This window comes from Mastigoproctus giganteus, chromosome 12 (assembly GCF_048544385.1).
Source record: "Mastigoproctus giganteus isolate SK-2022 chromosome 12, ASM4854438v1, whole genome shotgun sequence".
Taxonomy (NCBI): domain Eukaryota; kingdom Metazoa; phylum Arthropoda; class Arachnida; order Uropygi; family Thelyphonidae; genus Mastigoproctus; species Mastigoproctus giganteus.
In genome coordinates this window covers 15,362,422-15,384,271 of record NC_143586.1, presented here as the reverse complement: position 1 = coordinate 15,384,271, position 21,850 = coordinate 15,362,422, and the positions used below count along the sequence as shown (strand labels likewise).

At 37.7% G+C, this 21,850-nt stretch overlaps 1 protein-coding gene across 1 annotated transcript in view; it reads left to right on the top strand.

Moving 5' to 3' along the window:
- Window positions 1-21,850, top strand: part of LOC150076725 (uncharacterized) — a 194,474-nt gene that overhangs the window by 8,590 nt on the left and 164,034 nt on the right. The window contains exons 3-4 of the mRNA XM_090386626.1: window positions 15,852-16,038; window positions 18,205-18,279. Of these exons, the coding sequence (XP_090242752.1) occupies window positions 15,852-16,038; window positions 18,205-18,279 (262 nt within the window). The remainder of the gene's footprint in view (window positions 1-15,851; window positions 16,039-18,204; window positions 18,280-21,850) is intronic.

Sequence of the window (21,850 nt, the reverse complement as noted above, 5' to 3'; positions counted from 1 at the left end):
TGGAAATTTACTACTGTCTATAAAGAAACGCTTGAAGGAAAGATAGATTTAAACAATTTCAACTTGTGCATGCTATTGAACATTAAATTTGCAATTTAATATTAATAAATGAAAGGTACTTCATAGGTAGAGCAGTAATCTCAGATTAACATACCAGCTCTGTGGTACCACGCTTGGGGTGGTGGAGAATGGGAAAGACCTGGAGATAATGTACAATCAGATATGAAGTTCTCTAAGTAGTGCAGACAGGTTGCCAGGACAGCTTGTGCGGTTTTGTCAATTATATACAGGAATTTTGCTAGCAGGGATAAGGAGGTAATTATTCCTTTGTATAAGGTAATGGTTAGGCCATATTCTTGAGTATTACATTAAGGTCTGTAAGCCTCATTTTAAGAAGGATGTGGATGTGTTAGAATGGGTGCAGAAAATAGCAACAATATTGGTGAGGGGAGAAAAAGGTTGCTCTTACCAGGAAAGACTTCAGTTTTGCAAATTGCAGCATCTCGAGACTAGGCACCTGCAAGGAAGTCTGATTGAGGTGTTTAAGATCTTGAATGGATTGAGTAAGCTCAATGCTGATGGAAACTTTCCTCTTGCTCAAACTACATGCATGAAGGGGCATAAATTCAAATTGAGGAAATTTTATCTTTCATCCAGAGGATGTTTGATTTTGGAACAAATTCCTCTCTTGTGTTGTAGGGGTGGGTAGTTTGAATAAATTCAAGGAAGAACTAGATAAAATGTTAGAAGGGTTGGACAGGTGAAATGTGGAGTGTTTTTTTTGGGGGGGGGGTTATGCTGTGTAAGCTTGCTTTCTTGTATAATTTCCTACTACTACTAGTTTGGTTAAAATGTAATTAGACAGTTAGAACAGTGGTAACCTTTGACTGATATGTTTAAAGGATTGGTTAGAATTGTTTAGAAAAGCAATATGAACACTTTTCCAAAGTTAGAAAATTGAAAAGTACAACAAATAATCAATAGGTAGTGGCACTGACTTGTTCAATTCTAGTTCATGGTCCAAATTTTTGAAAGGGGACAAACTGATGAATGCAAAAAATGAATTTCTGAATTACAAGTAATCCTAAACAGGCCAAGTGCATTAATAATTGTAGGCATGTTACCTTCACTGGTGCAGAAAGTCTGTTCATGTTTCTCTCTTCTGACTTCAATAAAGCAATTTGCTTGTTTCTTTTAAATGATATGCCAATATGTGAAAATTGAAATTTATGAGTTATAAATAAGTTATATAAGAGTTATGTTGGAAATTAATAAAGTTTCCAAATAACTCATCAATGCAGCATGCCTCACATCCATGTACTGTGGTCATTACTCCTGGATATGTTGAAGAATGTTATGTACAAATTTTTTCTTTCATCAACAGTTTGAAATCTTCCATTTCCATTTTGGAAATTGATTATCCCAGCAGGCTAAACTACAAGTGTGATTCTGACTTAGTAATAGGCATTTCAGACTCCCCAAAATCTTGAGGAGTCTGAAACAAGGGGAGAAGATTCTATTATTTTGCTCATTGACAAAGTACTTGATGGCTGTATGTGACTACATGGGGCAAAATTATGTTCTTATGAATGGTGTGGTAGCACAAATTTCAATTGGCAGCATCATTTTCAAATTTGAAATTTTTTGTGGGAAAGTTTCCAGTATTTCTGGTGTCATTAATGATAAAGAAATAGACAAAGCAGTAGATGTTTTATAGCAGCAGTTCTTTCAGTTTAAATGTGGGAACCTACCAGATGCTGTTATGAAAGAAGGAAAAATTGATATATAGGGGTCCTTAGTTGGGGAAACTACAAGGATGCTTAAAATATAACAAATTATCCCAAGTCATTCTTACCATTTTCACTATTCATTGAAGCATTGCTGAGTGTGAGAGAATATTCAGTTTAATATTCAGAAGAACAAAAGCTGAGTTCATATCTCTTTCTGATGGAGCTTTGAAAATGCTTCTGACAGCCTAGTCTAGACAAGCAGGTCCATTGTTATGAACAAAACTGTGACTTAACATTTCTGAAGAATACAAGGTCTGCAATAGTAGCTTTCTTGAAACAGTAAAAACCAGTTTAGTCTAATAAAGTTTCCAAACAGAAATTCAAAGAAAAATGTTAGGTAATATTTAAAAGTATATTTAAATATTTAAAATATAATATTTAAAAGTATAGCATACTGGTGAACAATCCTGTTCTTTGAGTTAATTTCTAGTGCAGAGCAGACTTTTAAAAACTCTTGCTTTATCTAAAATTCTTCTGTTTTCCTCCTATTGTTTTTTTTTTTTTTTTTAGTAACATTCCTTCTTTTTGCAAAAATTCTCTTGTTTTATACCTATTTGGTGACCAAGGTTGCTTGTTTTTTTATTCTGTTTTACAAATGCCTGATCTACTTTTTGAAAGTCAAAAAGTTGGCAGATATGATTCTGGTTAACTATTGCTACTAATAATATCACTATAATATGCACATTCCACTGCAATATGCCTATTCTAGTGGTATTAATAGTGCGTAAAGTTAAGGAGGGAGGGAAGTATAAAAATTAAGAGATTAATGGTGTAAGTTCAGTTGTTTAGGTAAGGAGGATGCAGTTCTAGAGGAATAGCTGTCTTGGGTGTAGCAATATTTTGTACTACCACTTAGCATTGGAAAGAATATAATCTGCATTAGTCTCTCCCAGGGGTTCACATCTGGTGAGTATGGGCTTGGCATACCCAGGGTCCTGAGCTGAATATCATCATTCTTCTCTTTCTTGGTGATTCCTTTCTACTTCTCTCTCTCTCTCTCTCAGGGTAACTCGGGGAATTTTTTTTTTTTTTTTTTTTTGGCTGGTGCAGTATAAGCCTCAGGCTTCCTTGCACCATATAGCTAATAATAATAATAATAATAAGGAAGAAAACACCAACGCATGAAGTGGAGCATTGAAATGAATACGTACATCATGTGAGCATACTATGAAATAACCAGGCTTGAGACCGATATGACAATGTACAGGTCACGACTACATACCAAGTGGTTGGAACGTTACCCGGATATTCAGGGCACTGAACAGCGATTAGCAGACCAAAGAAGGACCATCATCATGAAGAACCTAATAGCTCCTGCCATCTTGGAAAAAATTAAGCAGGATGTCAGTGATCAACTACAAAGCACAAAGAATATGGTTAATATGGAACCAGAGGAGGAACAGCAAGAAGAAATACAACCCAGAGTAGCTGAAGTGGAAAGAGACAAAATCATGATATCCAGAATAGAAGATGAGTGGAAGAAGGCCCTAACAGAATTCGAAGGAATGGACCCCACAAGAACCCACGTGATACCTAAGCAAAAGCCAAATAAAATCCTGTGGAGAGTAACAGACCATCTAAATCAGCAAATAATGCCACATTACCTTGACAACAATGGTGCAACGCTGGAGGCTATCCACACAGCCGTATACTGTGCTGCCATAGGAGCTACTAGGATTAATGGAAAAGAAATGAAAGATCAGCAGCAGAAGAACCGAAAACAGAAGGAACCACCAGCTTGGGAAAGAAGACTTCAGCAGAAGATAGAAGAATTAAGAATCAAGATAGATCAGTTGACCCAGTACCAACAGGGTAATAGAAGTAAGAAATTGATTGGAAAAGTGAAGAACATCCTCAAGAGAGACAGCGTCCACAGCAAACATGAGATCAGAAATCAGAGAATAGGAGAATACTTGGACACACTGAAGCAGAACCTCCTTGTACTCAGCAAGAGACTACACCAATACAAAGAGAGCTCCCAGAGGAAAATAAACAACCGAATCTTTGATGAGGATGAAAGAGCCTTTTACAGGAAACTGGGTGAAGATGAGAAAGCAGGAAATGGACCACCCGAGAGGAAGATGATTGAGGAATTCTGGGGAAATATCTGGAGCAGTGAAGTAAGACATAACAGCAGAGCACCCTGGATAGAAGTAGAATGGAAGAAAACCAAGGACATACAAGAGATGAGAGAGTGGGAGATTCAAGAAGAAAAAGAAAACAATCGATCAGGAACACCCACAACTGGCAAACCCCAGGAATTGATAACATCCACAACGACTGGTACACACAGGCACCTAGCAGAGCAGTTCACTCAAATGATAAGGCACCCGGAGACAATCCCAAAGTTTTTCACTGAAGGAGTCACATATCTGAAGCCTAAAGACGAAGATACAAGAAACCCGGCGAAATACAGGCCATCACCTGCCTCCCAATGATGTACAAGATCCTGACCAGCTGCATAACCAAGAAAATATCAGACCACTTAGAGAGTCAGAACATAATGGCCAAACAGCAGAAAGGATGAAAGCGGAGGAGCAAAGGATGCAAGGAGCATTTAACCATAGATGCTGCAGTTATGGAGCAAGCCTACAAGAAGCACCACAACCTATACACAGTCGAAGGCCTTGCGATTACCGCAAGGCCTTCGACTCCGTACCTCATAGCTGGCTAATAAAGACCCTGAAGATCTACAAGGTCAATCCGATAGTGACAAATTTCCTAGGAGCAACAATAGCAAAATGGAGTACCACCATTAAGGTCGAGAACATCACAACCAGGCCAATCTCCATTAGATGAGGAATCTTTCAGGGAGATGCTCTGAGCCCACTATGGTTCTGTCTAGCACTCAATCCGCTATCCACCATGCTTAATGGCAGCAAGTATGGATATAACCTCAAAGAAGGAAGAAAGAACCTGTATACCCTCACCCATCTGATGTACATGGATGACATCAAGCTCTATGCAGCAACCGAGAAGCAACTCCAGCAACTACTCTGGATCACTGAAGAATTCAGCACGGACATCAGGATGGAATTTGGTCAAGACAAATGCAAGATCCACACACTGCACCAGGGAAAATTAGTTGGCCGAAACTAACAGCTGCTGACTGGTAAAGAGATCGAAGCTATGGAAGGAGAGACCTACAGATACCTAGGGATAATGCAGGCTCAGCAGTTACGAGCACAAGAAAATCAAAAAGCGCCTGACCAAAAAATATCATCAGAGACTCAGAAGCCTGCTGAAAGCAAAATTAAATGGAGGGAACACAATTAAAGCCATAAACACCTATGCAGCTCCAGTACTAACATACACATTCGGGGTCATAGATTGGACTAACAACGAGCTAGAAGATATTATGCAAAAGACAAGGACAATGATGACCAAGAGCCGCCAACATCACCCGAAGTCAGCAGTGGAGAGACTAACAATAGCTCGGAAAGAGGTAGGAAGGGGCCTGATAAACCTGATAGAGCAACAGAAAACAGCAATAGTTAACCTGAAGGATTACTTTGAGAACACAGCACCACTCCACCAGGCCACAAGGAAGATAGATAAGTGGTATACCCCACTCAACCTAAGCGAGGAACCCCCTCCTGCCCATACAGTACAAGAAACGAAGTTAGAAAGATGGGCAAAGAAGACACTCCATGACAGACACTACAATGACCTCCATCAAGATCACATCGACAACATTGCTTCCAATGCATGGCTCACAAGCGGGACGCTCTTTCCTGAGACTGAAGGATTCATGCTGGCCATCCAAGACCAGGTAATCAACACCAGAAACTATAGAAAATACATCACAAAGGAGTCCGGAATGTCAGATGACACATGTTGACGCTGCCACCTGGCCTCAGAAACGATCCAACACATCACCGTGGGGTGCAAGGTGATCATCCAGACTGAGTACACTCATAGACACGACCAGGTAGCAAGGATATTACATCAGAAGCTAACGAGGAAATACTAGTTGACCAAAGAAAGAGTACCGTACTAAAAGTACAAATCCCAGGCAGTACTAGAGACCCAAACCCATAAGCTGCACTGGGACCGCGTCATAATAACAGATAAGACCATCCCGCACAACAGACCAGACATAACCCTTGTGGACAAGATGGAAAAGGCTACCTATCTGATTGACATAGTGGTGTCCAACACTAGCAATGTCCAGAAAACCCATGAGGAAAAAATTAGGAAGTACATGAACCTGAGACATGAGGTCAAGGAGATGTGGCATATGCAAGAAGTATCGACCATCCCAATCATCATGTCAACCACCAGAATGGTGCCAAAGACTCCACATAGCAGCCTAGCGGCAATAGATCTCCCAGAGAACATCTAAAAGGAACTCCAGAAAGTCGTAATCCTGAACATCCGTAGGATAGTCAGAGATTTCCTTGACCAACAGTAACACCAGATATTACAACCATGCTGTGTACTTGGTAGCAGTATCCATCATGGAGTGGACTCCCCCAATCAGGGAGAAATAATATAAGAGCAACAATAATAATAATAATAATAATAAGCCTCAGGATTCCTTGCACTATATGGCTAATAATAATAATAAACACCTATGCAGTCCCAGTGCTAACATACTCCCTCGGGGTCATAGATTGGACTAGCATCGAGCTGAAGGATATCATGAGAAACACAGGGACAATGATGACCAAGAGCCACCAACACCACCCAAAATCTGCCATAGAGAGACTGATAATTGCATGGAAAGAAAGAGGAAGGAGCCTGATAGACCTGATAGAGCAACAGAAAACAGTGATAGTTAACCTGAAAGATTACTTCCAGAAACAGACCGCAGCACTCCAGCAGGCTATAAGGAAGATAGACAAGCAGTATACCCCATTCAACCTAAGTGAGGAGTCCCCCCCCCTTGCCAGGAGGCACAACCGAACCTAGAAAGAAAGGATAATACATCAGAAGCTAGCAAGGAAATACCAGTTGATCAAAGAAAGTGTACCGTACTACAAGTACGAAACCCAGGCAGTATTAGAGACCCCCAACCCACAAGCTGTACTGGTACCACGCCATAATAATGGATAGGAGAATCCTGCACAACAGATGGGACATAACCATTGTGGACAAGAAGGAAAAGGCTACCTATCTGATTGACATAGTGGTACCCAACACTGGCATCGCGCAGAAAATCCATGGAGAAAAAATGAGGAAGTACACGAACCTAAGACAGGAGATCAAAGCAATGTGGCTTATGCAACAAGTAACGACCATTCTGATCATCATGTCAACCACAGGTATAGTGCCAAAGATCCTACATAACAGCCTAGCAGCAATAGGTCTCCCAGCGAACGCCTACAACGAACACCATAAAGTCACAATCCTGAACACCTGTAGGATAGTCAGAGAGTTCCTCGACCAACAGTAACACCAGACATAACAACAACCACCTTATTATGTCCCCCAATCAGGGAGAAATAATATAAGAGCAATAATAATAATAATAATAATCAACATCAATATGTGTAGCAAAATATCTAGTGCTGGTACTGTTACAACTAGTGATGAAATGGAATTATTAAATATTTATTAGTTACTTATCAATTTTCTTTAATCCCCTTATTTTTAATTATCAGAACTAAGGATATGGCACTGCCACTATTCACTTCCATCTGAGTACAATGTGTAAATGTTGCACTCAGATGGAAATGAGTGCTGAATAATAATGTAAGAGATTATCAACATATAAATAAAGTATGCGTATCCTGTATTCAAAATACCAAAATTTGGAAGAACTTAAAAAAAAAAAATTACAAAATCCTTTTTGTTTTAATCAATTATGTGATGCTGCTCTAATGTTGCTCCACCCACCTGTACGTCAGCAAATGGTAGCCTGATAATTTTTTCATTAAATTTTATTGGCTCTTATGCTTATTCAATAAATGACATTTCTTTTCTTTTTTTTACTGAAGGCGTAACTACATTCAACAAACAGGTAAATTACTGAATTTTATCTGCCATCTTCCCCATCCACAGCTTTTCCTCTATGACTTCCAGTAGCATTTTGCTAGAGATTATAGTAAATGTTCCTGTTGTAATAAATGGTTTGTAAATGTGTTTATGGCTGTGTTTCATGGCAAATTTTTGCAACCATTGCACTCATCGGTAACTGCAAAGTGATGTGCCTATTTTTTACTATTGATATAAGAGGAAGTTTTCAACATCTATTCCACTTTGAAGTATGTCTTCTCCTTGAGCCATTTAAAAAATTTCATGGATTGTCATGGCAACAAATTTTGACAAACCCAAGAGGATACCCAGCTATTACAAAAGAAAAAAAAATAAAAATTAACAAATTTATTGAATAATCCATGTATTTTTATACTTTGATGAATGGTTCAAAAATATTTTTTACATTCTTTTCTGATGATAATCAGAAAATGTGATTATACTCTGATGTGTATAATAAACAACTGTATAGGGAAATAGAGTGGGCCAGTAAATCAGAGTGTCTTATAATAGGAGATTTTAATTTCCCAGATATTGACTGGAATTTGTGGGTTGGTCACTCACACACTAGCAAGTCTTTTGTGGATTTATTGGATGATTGTTTTCTACATCAGGATGTTCGGGAGGCAATTAGAGGAAGTAATACTCCTGATCTGATTAGCATTAGTAGAGGCATATGATGCAAGAAAGCAAGCTTATGCAGCATCAGCCAAAAAAAACCCACTCCCATTTCACCCCACCGTTCGTTCAAAATACCTGTCCAGCTGGGCCTTAAATTTATTTAGGCTATCAACTTCCACAACAAGGGATGGAAGTCTGTTCCACCAAATAACTACCCGGTGGCTAAAGGCAAAGTTCCGCACATCTATCCTACATCTGTCTTTCCTCAATTTGAATTTATGCCCTCTCAGGTGATTATTCTGAGCAAGAGGAAGAATCCCACTGGCATTGAGCATACTCAAACCATTCAAGGCTTTATACATCTCTATTAGATCCCCTCGCCGGTGCCTAGTCTCCAGACACTGTAATTCGCAAAACTTAAGCCTTTCTTCGTAAGATCAACACTTTGTTCCATTCACTAATCTTGTTGCCCTTCACTTTACTCGTTCCAGCAGCTCTATATCCTTCTTGAAATGAGGCCTCCAGACCTGTATACTATACTCAAGGTGTGGCCTGACCATTGCCTTATACAAGGGAATAATCACCTCCTTATTCCCGCTGGAAAAATTCCTGAATATCATTGACAAGACACGATGAGCTACTCTTGCAGCCCATTTGCACTGCTTAGAAAACTTCATATCTGCCTGCACAATAAACCCCATGTCCTTTTCATTCTCTACCACTGTCAGTGTAGTACCACAGAGGTGATACGTTGCTCTCGGGTTACTGTTTCCTATATGTAGTACTTTACATTTGCCAATGTTAAACTTCATTTGTCACCTCTCAGCCCATCTGCTTAACCTTTCGAGATCCTGTTGCAGCAGCATAGCGTCAGTAGTGTCCTTAACAACCTTGCCAACCTTTGTATTGTCTGCAAATTTGGACATTAAGCTTGATGTACCATTATCAATATCATTTATAAATACAGAGAACAACAGTGGGCCCAACACTGAATCCTGAGGGACTCCACTAATAACATTAGTCCACGATGAGCAGTGTCCATTGATACTACACTCTGTCTTCTGACCCTCAACCATCCCTTTATCCATAGCAGCAATTTGTCTCCAATGCCACACTGCTCCAATTTGTGCAGCAGTCTTCCATGTGCAACAGCAAAAAATCTTTTCTGAGATCCAAATATATGATATCAAAGTTATTCCCTGCATCCAGTTCTTTTTTGACTGCATCATAGTATTCAATCAAATTGGTCAGGCAAGTCTTTCCCTTAACAAAACCATGCTGTGTCTGAGCTATAACTGAAGTCTTGTCTAGATGATCCTGCAATGCCTCTTTAACCAGTGCCTCCATTAATTTTCCTGGAACAGAAGTTAAACTCACAAGTCTATAATTACTTGTGTCTACCTTTGATCCTCCTTTGTGAATTGAGGTCACATTTGCACATCTCCAGTCTATGGGTGCGTCCCCTGAGTCCAAAGAAGCTCTCATAATTATGGCTAAGGTTTTGCTTACTTCCTTTGCTGCCTCCTTTAATATAACTGGATAGATCCCATCCACCCTGGGTGCCTTTTTTATGTTTACCCTCAACAATTTCTCCTCCACATTCCTCTCAGTTATTACAAAATCATCTAGCTCACTGACAGAGTTTACTTCACCTGTGGCATTCCCCTTCCTGAATAACTCCTCATGTGTGAATGTAGATGCAAAATACTCGTTTAGTTTGTTAGCCACCTGAGAAGGATCATCAACAGTTGAACCATCAATATCCACTGGACCGATCTGATTCCTTCCTTTCTTTCTAGAGTTTACATAGGTAAAGAACTCTTTTCTGTTTTTCTTTGCATTCTTTGTCAAGGATTTCTCGTATTCTGCCTTTGCCTGCCTAATCTCCTTTGTGACTTGGTTACAGACCAGCTTATATCTATCATAGGCTTTCATGTCACCCTTTAATTTTATGTATCCCATGCATTTTTCTTCTCTGCCATATGTCTCATTAGTTCCTTTGTACATCCATTTAGGCCTAAACCTTGAACAATATTTCTTAGTTGGTATGTAAAGCCTAGTTGCTTCCAACATAAATTCTTTGAATGCTTCCCATTTTGAATTTGCTGTTGGTAACATCATCATTTGGTCCCACTGTATAGAATTTAAATACTGTCTCAGACCATCGTAGTCGCCTTTACAAAAGCAAAAACCCTTCCTTTTACCCCTGATGGTAGTTACCTCTTTGAGTAAATCCCACTTCAGCACACTGTGATCACTGCCACCTAGTGGTTCCTTTATCTAAAGATTCTTAATGCATGAAGAATCACTACTGATAATCAGATCAAGAGTATTACTCCCTCTAGTTGCCTCCCGAACATGCTGATGTTGAAAACAATCATCCAATAAATCCAAAAAAGCCTTGCTAGTGTGTGAGTGACCAACCCACAAATTCCAGTCAGTATCTGGGAAATTAAAATCCCCCATTATAATACTCTCTGATTTACTGGCCCACTCTATTTCCCTGTACAGTTTCTTATTATACTCATCAGAGTCATTAGGAATATAGCACACTCCTACTCTCAATTTTGATCTCCCAATGCTTATGTCACACCAAACTGACTCGACACTGCACTGTCCAGCGATGTCGACTGGCTTCACTTTCTTGGATTTTATGTTTCTTAACTAATAGCATAACTCCTCCTCCCTTCCTATCCTGTTTATTCTTTCTGTACACATTGTACTCCCCATATTCCAGTTCTGCATTCCTTATATTTGTGTGACACCACGGCTCTGATATCTCAACAATATCTGCATTTGATGTTTTGAGCAATACCTCAAATTCATCAAATTTATTTACCGAACTCCTAGCATTGGTGTACACACAAGTATACATGCACCTGTTCCTATTCTTTGCTACCCCAACACAACCTATGTGTTTACTTGTACCACAATGACTCTCAGTAGTCTCCGAAGTACCCTGCATCTTGTTTTCCAGGCTGCTGCTCATTACAATAGAAGCAGTGGAAGAATCACTTTCGCCTCTGCCAGTGGCTACTTGTATCCCCCCAAGCTAGCAGTTTTCCGACCCACCTAACACTGCCTCAATTGCATCAGCAAATATTCTTGCACCCTTTCTATTTAAGTGTATCCCATCCCTGTAGAAGCAGTCTCCCCTGTTAACAAGTACAGACCAGGCTGAAAAAAATTCTACCCCTTGAGCCTTGCACAGTCTTTCCTGGGCCGAATTGATCAACAAGGCTCTCATCATATACTCTCTCCTTTCGTGTCTGTGCAGAATTGCAGACACTTTCAAATTCAACCCTAATTCACGGCTTTTTTTTTAACAGTGACCTGTACTTGTTAAGTAATTCCGCTGGTCTCCTACTCTTAATATCATTAGTGCCAACGTGTACAACAATATCACCATTTGTGCCCTTAAAATATGATATCCGCTCTACAACATCATCAACCTTTGCCCCTGGCAGACATACCCTGGTCCTGTTCCACCTATCCTGATTATTAGTAGTGATTCTTCATGTATTAAGAATCTGCAGATAAATGAACCACTAGGTGGCAGTGATCCCACTGTGCTGAAGTGGGATTTACTCAAAGAGGTAACTACCTTCAAAGCTAAAGGGAAGGATTTTTGCTTTAATAAATGCGACTACAGAGATCTGAGACAGTATTTAAATTCTGTATGCTGGGACCAACTGATATTACCACCAGCAAATTCAAAATGGGAAGCATTCAAAGAATTAATCTTGGAAGCTACTAGGCTTTTCATAGCAACTAAGAAATATTGTTCCAGGTTTAGGCCTAAATCGATGTCAGATGAACTAATGAGACATGTGGCAGAGAAGAAAAAAGCATGGGATACATATAAATTAACAGGTGACATGGAAGGCTATGACAGATATAAACTGGTCTGTAACCAAGTCACAAATTAGGTTAGACAGTCATAGGATATCATATATTTGGACCTTAGAAAGGCTTTTGATACTGTTTCACATGGAAGACTGCTGTATGAACAGCTGAGAGGTGGCAACTGAAGTTTAACATTGACAAATGTAAAGTACTGCATATGGGAAGCAATAACGCCAGAGTAACATATCAACTGTGTGGTACTACACTGACAGTGGTAGAGAACGAAAAGGACCTGGGGGTAATTGTGCAGGCAGATATGAAGTTTTCTGAGCAGTGCAGATGGTCTGCAAGCGTAGCTCATGGTGTCTTGTCAATGATATGCAGGAATTTTTCTAGCAGGTATAATCAAGTTGTTGTTGTTCTTCTTGTTATGTGGTTTTTAGGAGCATTAGCAAGTAAGGCTATATTACTCCGGGGATATTCGGTGGTTATTCCCTGACCTTTTTGCACCGTGACCACCAAATCCTCCGTATTTGGTGGTCATGGGCTCGAACTCTGGTCTAATCAAGAAGCGTGTGCTACACACTGCTGCTCCTGCCCATCTGGCTATGGAGGCACTGCCGGAGGCACGCGCAAGGCAATGGTCAGGCCACACCTTGAATATTGTATACAGGTCTGGAGGCCTCATTTTAAGAAGGATGTAGAGCTGTTAGAATGAGTACAGAGAAGGGCAACAAGATTAATGAATGGAAACAAGGGTTGCTCTTACAAAGAAAGGCTTAAGTTTTGCAAATTACAGTGTCTAGAGACTAGGCACCTGCGAGGTGATCTGATTGAGGTGTATAAAGCCTTGAATGGTTTGAACATGCTCAATGCTGATGGGATTCTTCCTATTGCTCAGAATAATCACCTGAGAGGGCATAAATTCAAATTCAGGAAAGACAGATGTAGGATAGATGTGCGGAAGTTTGCCTTTAGCCAGCGAGTAATTGTTTGGTAGAACAGACTTCCATTCTTTATTGTGGAAGTTGATTGCCTAAATAAATTTAATAATGAGCTGGACCGGTATTTGGAACAAACAGAGGGGTGAAATGGAAGCACTTTTTTTTTTTTTTTTTGGCTGAAGCTGCATAAACTTCTTTTCTTGCATCATATGCCTCTACTAATGCTAATGTTAACATTTGGAGAGAGTGGATGGGTGAAATGGGAAGGGTTTTTTTTTTTTTTTTTTTTTTTTTGGCTGATGCTATATAAGCTTTCTTTCTAGCATTATCAAATATCAAAGGTGTCTCCTTAGCCAGGTGGGAAGGAGCAGCAGTGCATAGTACACACTTCTTGATTAGACCGGGGTTCGAGCCCGTCACCACCAAATACGGAGGATGCGGAAAGGTCAGGGAATGACCACCGCATATCCCGGAGCAATATGGCCTTAGTTGCTAATGCTCCTAAAATCCAAAATAACAATCTAGCATTATCAAATGGAGAAGATTGAAAAGGAAAATAAGTTTCATTTGTGTTTGGTATTTGAATGTGAAAATAATTCCCTATATAGCTAATCCCAGGGTCTCACATCTTGTGAATATGGGCTTGGCTTGGCGTGCGCACACACACACACACACACACACACACACACACACACACACACACACACACACACACACACACACACACACACACACACACACACTCTTTCTTTCTTTCTCTCTCTCTCTCTCTCTCTCTCAGGATAACTCTGGAATTTTTTTTTTTTTTTTGGCTGGTGCAGCATAAGCCTCGGGCTTCCTTGTACCGTATGACTAATAATAATAATAATAAAAGTAAGATGATTATCACCCATAACCCTTCATAAAAGAGTTTGGTATACCTTTTCGCCATTGTTACACTCCCCTGCCCAATAAACATAAAGATGAGTCAGGGAGAATTACTTTTACTACAGAATAATTTCTGTCAAAAGCCACAGTGTCACACAACAATTATCCCCTCACACTACCTTCATGGAGGGAGAACTTGAAAGAACTATGCACAGGCAAAAACCTATTTCATTTCAAATGGCTGAAAATGAAACTTATTAAATAAACTGTTTTACAGTGAGATCCCCCTGTCTATTGACACACTCTCTGTGATCTGAGGATGGCAGGCATGACATAGCTAAAGCTGACCCATGCCACAAATATTAATAATAATAAACTGTATTATTTTTGTTTCATGAAAATAAAAAAGAAATTTATCTTTTGCTTTTGGTAATGAAAATAAAAGATAAATGCAAACATATTCTTTCCATAGCTAACACAAAGAGTTTACATACATTTATATGTAAATGTATGAAAATGATATGCCCTCATCACTCCCACTTAGCAATCCTACTGAGTTTGCAGAGAGGAAGAGTGAGCATCTTGAAATGTGAAAATGAATTCACACATACACACACACACACACACATACACACACACACACATACATACATACATACATACATGCATGCTGAAATGAAATTATTTACAGTAAAAATGCTTGTTTAGGTCATTTCATATACATATTAAAAATTATTAGATAGTATGAACCAGAGCTGTAATGCTCAATACATTCTATGTTGATATCAATATTTGTAAAATGATAAGAGAAGTTTACCTTAATATAGTACGTAGAACACTTCCGTATGATACTCTCCAGTAATTAAAACGAAAAAATTGAAAACTTACATTAGTGTAACAAATAGTTTAAAAAATAATTAACGATCAATTTAACACAATAAAAATCAATTTAATGCAATTAAAAATAAGAAAATTAATTAAAAGAATTTAACGTAAAAAATTGCAAAACGATTTTACTTCCTGAAGCTGACAATGCTTTACGACCGTATGTCATGATCACGGGAATGAAAATGATTTTTTCGTTTTAATTACTGGAGTAATTAAAATGAAAATCTACATACTATATTGAGTTATTAAATCTACGTACTATCTTGAGGTAAACTTCTCTTATTATTTTACAAATATTAAAAATTATAAAAAGGTAGGTAAATTTTATATCAGGTAATAATGCACGTGTTAAAAGATATCTCCAATACCTGCATTATATCAAAGTTACACTGCATGTATTAATGTATATTAAAATACTTAGTTTGTTGTAAAAAGTACTGATATTTGAGAATCCCCCCCCCCCATTCTGAGGTTCTAGTATATTTTATTATATACTTTTTAGCACTTGTCTACACTTATTTTAGATCATGTTATTTTATCTTATTTTTATTTTATAAATAAACTGTTTTAATTTTTATATTCTGCTTTTTAGTTTGTTGATGTAATTAACAGTATATAAAAAATGTTATCAAATACAAAATAAATTTGTATTTGCTAACCCTTTTTAGATAAAGTAAATCTTAATATCAGATTTTTAATTATTTATTTTGCATATTTATATGCAATTAGTATACATGCAAAATTATTTATTTTACATGTATTCTAATTCCTCTCTCTTGCTAGGGACCCAAAATCCAGAAGCCTCTGGTCCCAAGCTTTCTGGATAAGGGATCTGGTAATTAAAAAATTTTCTTTTCAGCTACTTACTGATAAAGTCTGGATCCTTTCTATAATTTTGAATGATATTGTTTTGCAGACTTGTCTGTTTTATATCATCATCAGCCCAGAGCAGTCCTTTTGGTGTTTTGTCATATATACTTAAAAGTATTTTACTTCAGAAAGGAATGTTGAATGAGAAAGCAATTGTAACACTGTGTTCATCTGAATATCCTTGTGTTTCTGATGTCCCTCTTTTTCTACTAAACAGGTTACTTAATATGAGAGTAAGTATATAAACTAAATTAATGAAGCATGCTCTCTCTCTCTCTCTCTCTCTCTCTCTCTCTCTCTCTCTCTCTCTCTCTCTCTCTCACTCACTCACTCACCGTGTGCTACCTTTAAATCAAATTTTTAATCATGTGTTTGTTTTAATACACACGTACACGTGCATGCACACCTGCACGCCCGCACCCACACGCACACGCACACACACACAGTGGATGCTGTGAAAGAATTTGAATTAGGGAGCCTATCAAGCTCTCAACTGCCCACATCAATGCCGGAGCTTTCACTTGAACATCAGGCAGCACAGCAGCAACCACCAAGGCAGAATACGCTGATCCCACATGAGCTAGTTGTTGCTGTCAGTGGCTATATTGTCAGGTAAACAGGAAATATATTGTGCAAAAAGGATATGTGGAATAGGACCAGGGGACTAATGTCTGCCAGGGGCAAAAGTTAGTTATCTTGTGTAGATATCATTGTTGTAGATGTTGGCACTAATGGCACTAAGAGTAGGAGATCTGGAGGCTTACTTAACGTAGTATAGGGCAATGTTGGAAAAACGTCAGGAGTTAGGGTTAAATTTGAAGGTGTCTGTAATTTTGCCCAGACAATAGGAGGGAGTATATGATAAGAGCCTTGTCAGTCAATTTAACCCGGGAGAGACTGTACAAAGCTCATCAGATAGAATTTTTCTCAGTTAACAGGAGAGACTACTTCATACAGGAAGGAGATAAGCTTAATTAGGAAGAAGGGTGCAAGAATATTTGCTGATGCTATCAAGGCATTGTTAGTTGGGTCGGAAAACTGGTGGCTTAGAGGGATATGCAGACTAATAGATTAACAATAACTGCCTGAAGAGGTGAAAGAGAAAAGAGTGGGCCAATAAATCAGAATGTCTTATAATGGGAGGATTTTAACTTTCAAGATATTGACTGGAATTTGTTGGTTGGTCACTTGCACACTATGAAGACTTTTGTGGATTTACTGGATGACTTCTATAGCAGCACATTAGAGAGGGCAACAAAGTAGAGCAATAGAGCGATAACTTCCATCAAGAGTAAAAGGAAGGGTTTTGCTTCCATAAAGGTGACTACGGTGGGCTCAGATAGTTTTTAAATTCTTTCTATACAGTGGGATCAACCAATGATGTTACCATCAGTAAATTCTAAATGGGAAGAATTCAGGAAATTAATCAGAGAAGCTACTAGGCTTTTAATGGCAACTAAGAAATACTCTGCAAGGTATAGGCCTAAATATGTCAGATAAACTGAGGAAACTCATGGCAGAGAAGAAAAGTGCGTGGGATGCATATAAATTATCAGGTAAACATAGAAGCCTATGGTAGATACAAACTAGTCTGTAATCATATCACAAAGGAGGTTAGGAAAGTGAAGTCAGATTAGGAGAAATCTTTGGTGAAGGGTCCAAAGGAAAAACAGCAAAGACTTTATTACTTATGTAGAGAGGTGTTTAAGGTGTTGAACAGATTGAGCAAGTTCAATGCTGATGGGATTCTTCCTCTTGCTCAGACTATACATATGAGTGGAAACAAATTGAAATTGAGGAAGAATGTTTGCAGAATAGTTGTGTGGAAGTTTGCCTTTAGCCAGCAGGTGGTTGATTGCGAGACAAACTTCCATCTGTTGTTGTGGAGTTGATAGTTTAAGTAAATTTAAGGAAGAACTCAGTAGCACTGCATTCCTAAGTGCCGCCAGTAAGCAAAATAAAATCTGCCACCCTAAATGTTGAATACTGATAAGCATTGACCAATCAGAAAACAAAATAAAAAAAAATTTGCCACCCTCTTCAACTGCTGCCTGTAAGTGACGCTTGCCTCACCTACCCACTTGCAGCGGCCCTGGAAGAACTAGACAAAGTATTGGATGAAATAAATAAGTGAAATGGAAATTGTCTTTTTTTCATCTGCTGATGCTGTATAAGCTTGCTTTCTTGCCACTACTAATGATAATGCTAATGCTAATTTACATTTTATATTTTTGTCTATTATGAAGAGTAATTGCAACACCAGTTCAGTATTTCTGTTTTGCTATATTCATGTTTTACAGAATTAATATACTTAAAATAATTGGCCTCTTAAATTATATTGTTAGACATATATATATGGGTAACAGGAATGTGACTTTATCTATTTCTTTTCTTTTTAGTTTCCGTATACTGGAGCAATCTCTATCGACTGTGAAGAAGACACTAAAAAGCTATTGTTTGTGATTCTGAAAAGAGTATGCATGGATACCAATCTTTTTTAATTTTTTAAAATGTATTTAATTTTTATACTTTTGTACAGTGATATGTGGCTAGCGAAGCTTATTTCAGAACTAACAGATATGATGCTTCTGAATGTATAATTTTATCATTTATGTAATGCTGAGCTCTTAAAGTTGAATTTGTGTGTGTGTGTGTGTGTGTGTGTGTGTGTGTGTGTGTGTGTGTGTGTGTGTGTGTGTGTGTGTGTGTGTGTGTGTGTGTGTGTGTGTGTGCAGGGCTATACTTACTCGTTTTGAGAGACAAAATTATTTTGAGGCCCCTGAACTTTACGGCTAAATGACTTTTTGTGTTCAGATGTTGAAATATTGATAAGAGCTTTTTAATTTTTTTATATCCTCTTTTCAATTCTGATATGGATTAATGTATTGCATTGTCTCATTGACGCAGAAAAAAAATTATACAAATTTTGGACAAAATTGAAATAATGTAATGCAGCAGAACAAGATTCTGCTGCATAGTTCCCTACCAAATTCAGTGAAAGACTAGTACATAGAATATAAAATGCTGTGGGGTTGTGTTGCCTTATTCTTGCTTGTAAACCCGAATACAGTATTTCCCACCCAGCCATGTTGACAGCATTATCATAACTTGGCCCTCCGCATTTTTCAATATCTATGGATAACTCAGGTAATTTGTCTAAAATGATTTTTCAAGATATTCGATGGGAAGAAAACCTAAGACTCTTTCTTTAATTTTACTATCTCTTGAAACATATCTGATTATTAGCACTCACTGATCAATGTAACTTATGTTGGGTGTAGAGTCGATAACATTGAAAAGTATGTAGCTTGTTTTACTTCAGATATTAAAGCCTCTTTTGTGTTATTTGCTATTAAATTTATAAACTCATTACAGGTTTTTTGTGAAAGGTACAATAAAATTTGTTTTATTGTGTATATTTCTATATGATTTCTTCAAAATATATCAAATTGAGTAAGATATTCCAAACAACTTAAAAAATTTCTTTTACGTTTGGAAATATATATTGTGATTGCTACATATAAATGTTACACCATGGTTACCTAATAATAGAATTGTAGCAATAACTCTTTTTAAAACATTGCACTAATAATTTTCTTGGGACTTTATTTGTTTTATTAACTCTGTATTGATACATTGTATTGTTTAACACCTTTTCTTATATATCCGTATACATTGGATATGATCCTTTGAATGCTCATGTTCAGCCAAAGCTCTGCATACATTTTTCCAGTCATTGAATCCAGTTATAAATTTATTTAATGAAGTAGAAAATAATTTGCAAATGAAACAATACACCGACTTACTAGTGTCAGAAAAAATTAACCATTTGTGCTTTTCTTTGGCGCCATTAGTTTTCTCACATTAAAAATTAAATTCTTGAATATTTCTATAGTATATCAGGTCAAGTTGTGTATACTGTATTTTACTTTAAAATTTTCAATTGTGCCAAAATTTTGAGGTTCATTTATTAAGTAGTATTCTACAAACTTACTACTTAGATTTTCACGTGTTTTTACTGGTCATTCTGCAATGTCTTTGGAGTAAATTTACACAAATTAAATAACAGTGGTTTGATTTTGTTCTGTATTTTCTTTGTGTTGGTCATGTTTGACTAATAGATCTTTATTCTGGCATACATACGCTACCTTCTTGTCCTCCAGTATTTCCTTCAGAAATTCGGTCTGCTTGTTCTGCCATTATTTTTGAATTCTCGCTTGCATCAACTGCAGGTACTGAAATTTTGAGTTGTTTTGAGGTGTATTTTTGTCCATTGTTGTTTTCAGATTCAGAGGGCAGTAAAAAAAAAAAAAAAAAAAAAGAAGGAAATTGATGGCATTTCTTTGGGTTATTTGTAGTTCATTTTGCTTCTTTCATTTTGCTGTTCCTGATTTGAATCTTGTTTTCATATTGGGTGGTCAAGGGGGAACTAATTAACATTAAAATAAAGGAGTTCTTTATTTTTCATTATATTTTTATAATGGATGTTCTATTATATTATTATAAAAAATAAAGATATTAAAATGCCAAACCATTTTTGGGAAAGTAAGTTATAATTAATTAATATTACATCTAGCGGCATATTCAATACAAGGTCTGGAGGCTTCATTTTAGGAGGGATGTGGAGCTGCTTGGAATGAATATAAAGAAGGGTAATGAGATTGGTGAGCAGAACAAAGGGATGCTCTAACTAAGAAAGATTGCAAAGTGCTCTAACTAAGAAAGATTGCACAGGAGACAAGGCACCTGTGAGCTGATCTGATTGAGGTGTTTAAGGCTTTGAATGGATTGTGCAAGCTCAATGCTGATAGGATTCTTCCAATTCTTCAGACCACACACACACACACACACACACACGCGCGCGCGCGCGCATGCATGCATGCACACATGCACATTAGGAGGCACAAATTCAAATTGAATAAGGACAGTTGCAGAATGTATGTGCAGAAGTTTGCCTTTAGCTAGCAGGATGGTTGATTGCTGGGTAAAAATTTCATCTGTTGTTGTGGAAGTTGACAGTTTAAATATATTCAAGGAAGAATTAGACAAACTATTTGGAGGAAATGAATAATGAATAGGTGAAATGGGAGGTGTCTTTGTTTTTTTTTTTTTTTTTTGGCTAATGCTGTATAAGCTTGCTTTCTTGCATCATTTACCACTGCAGATGCTAATGCTAATCTATACAGACACAGACTAGAGATGTGCAAGTTTCTCTCCTTTTCACAAGGTGGGATCAAAGGATAAAGGATAGACCAAAGGATAATTACACACCCGCAAGCTTGAGTTCTGTGCCAGGGAAAATAATGGAGTAAGAGGTTAAAGAAATAATGCAGAATCATCTTGACAGAAATGCATTTATATAGCATTAGCATTAGCATTAGCATTAGCATTAGTAGAGGCATATGATGCAAGAAAGCAAGCTTATTCAGCATCAGCCAAAAAAAAAAAAAAAAAAAACCCCACTCCCATTTCACCCATCTGTTCATTCGAAATACCTGTCCAGTTGAGCTTTAAATTTGTTTAGGCTATCAACTTCTACAACAAGTGATGGAAGTCGGTTCCACCAACCAACCACCCACTGGCCAAAGGCAAATTTCCGCACATCTATCCGACATCCGTCCTTCCTCAATTTGAATTTATGCCCTCTGAGGTGATTATTCTGAGCAAGATGAAGAATCCCATTGGCATTGAGCATGCTCAAACCATTCAAAGCCTTATACACCTCTATCAGATTACCTCGCCGGTGCCTAGTCTCCAGACTCTGTAATTTTAGATAGATAAATAATTTTAGATAAATAAATAATTATTTTAGATAAATAACTCTAGATGATCTGCAGGATCATCTAGACAAGAATTCAGTTATAGCTCAGACGCAGCATGGTTTTGTTAAGGGCAGGTCTTGCCTGACCAATTTGATTGGATACTATGATGTAGTCACAAAAGAACTGGATGCAGGGAATAACTTTGATATTATATATTTGGATCTTAGAAAGGCTTTTGATACTGTTGCACATGGAAGACTGCTGCACAAATTGGAGCAGTGTG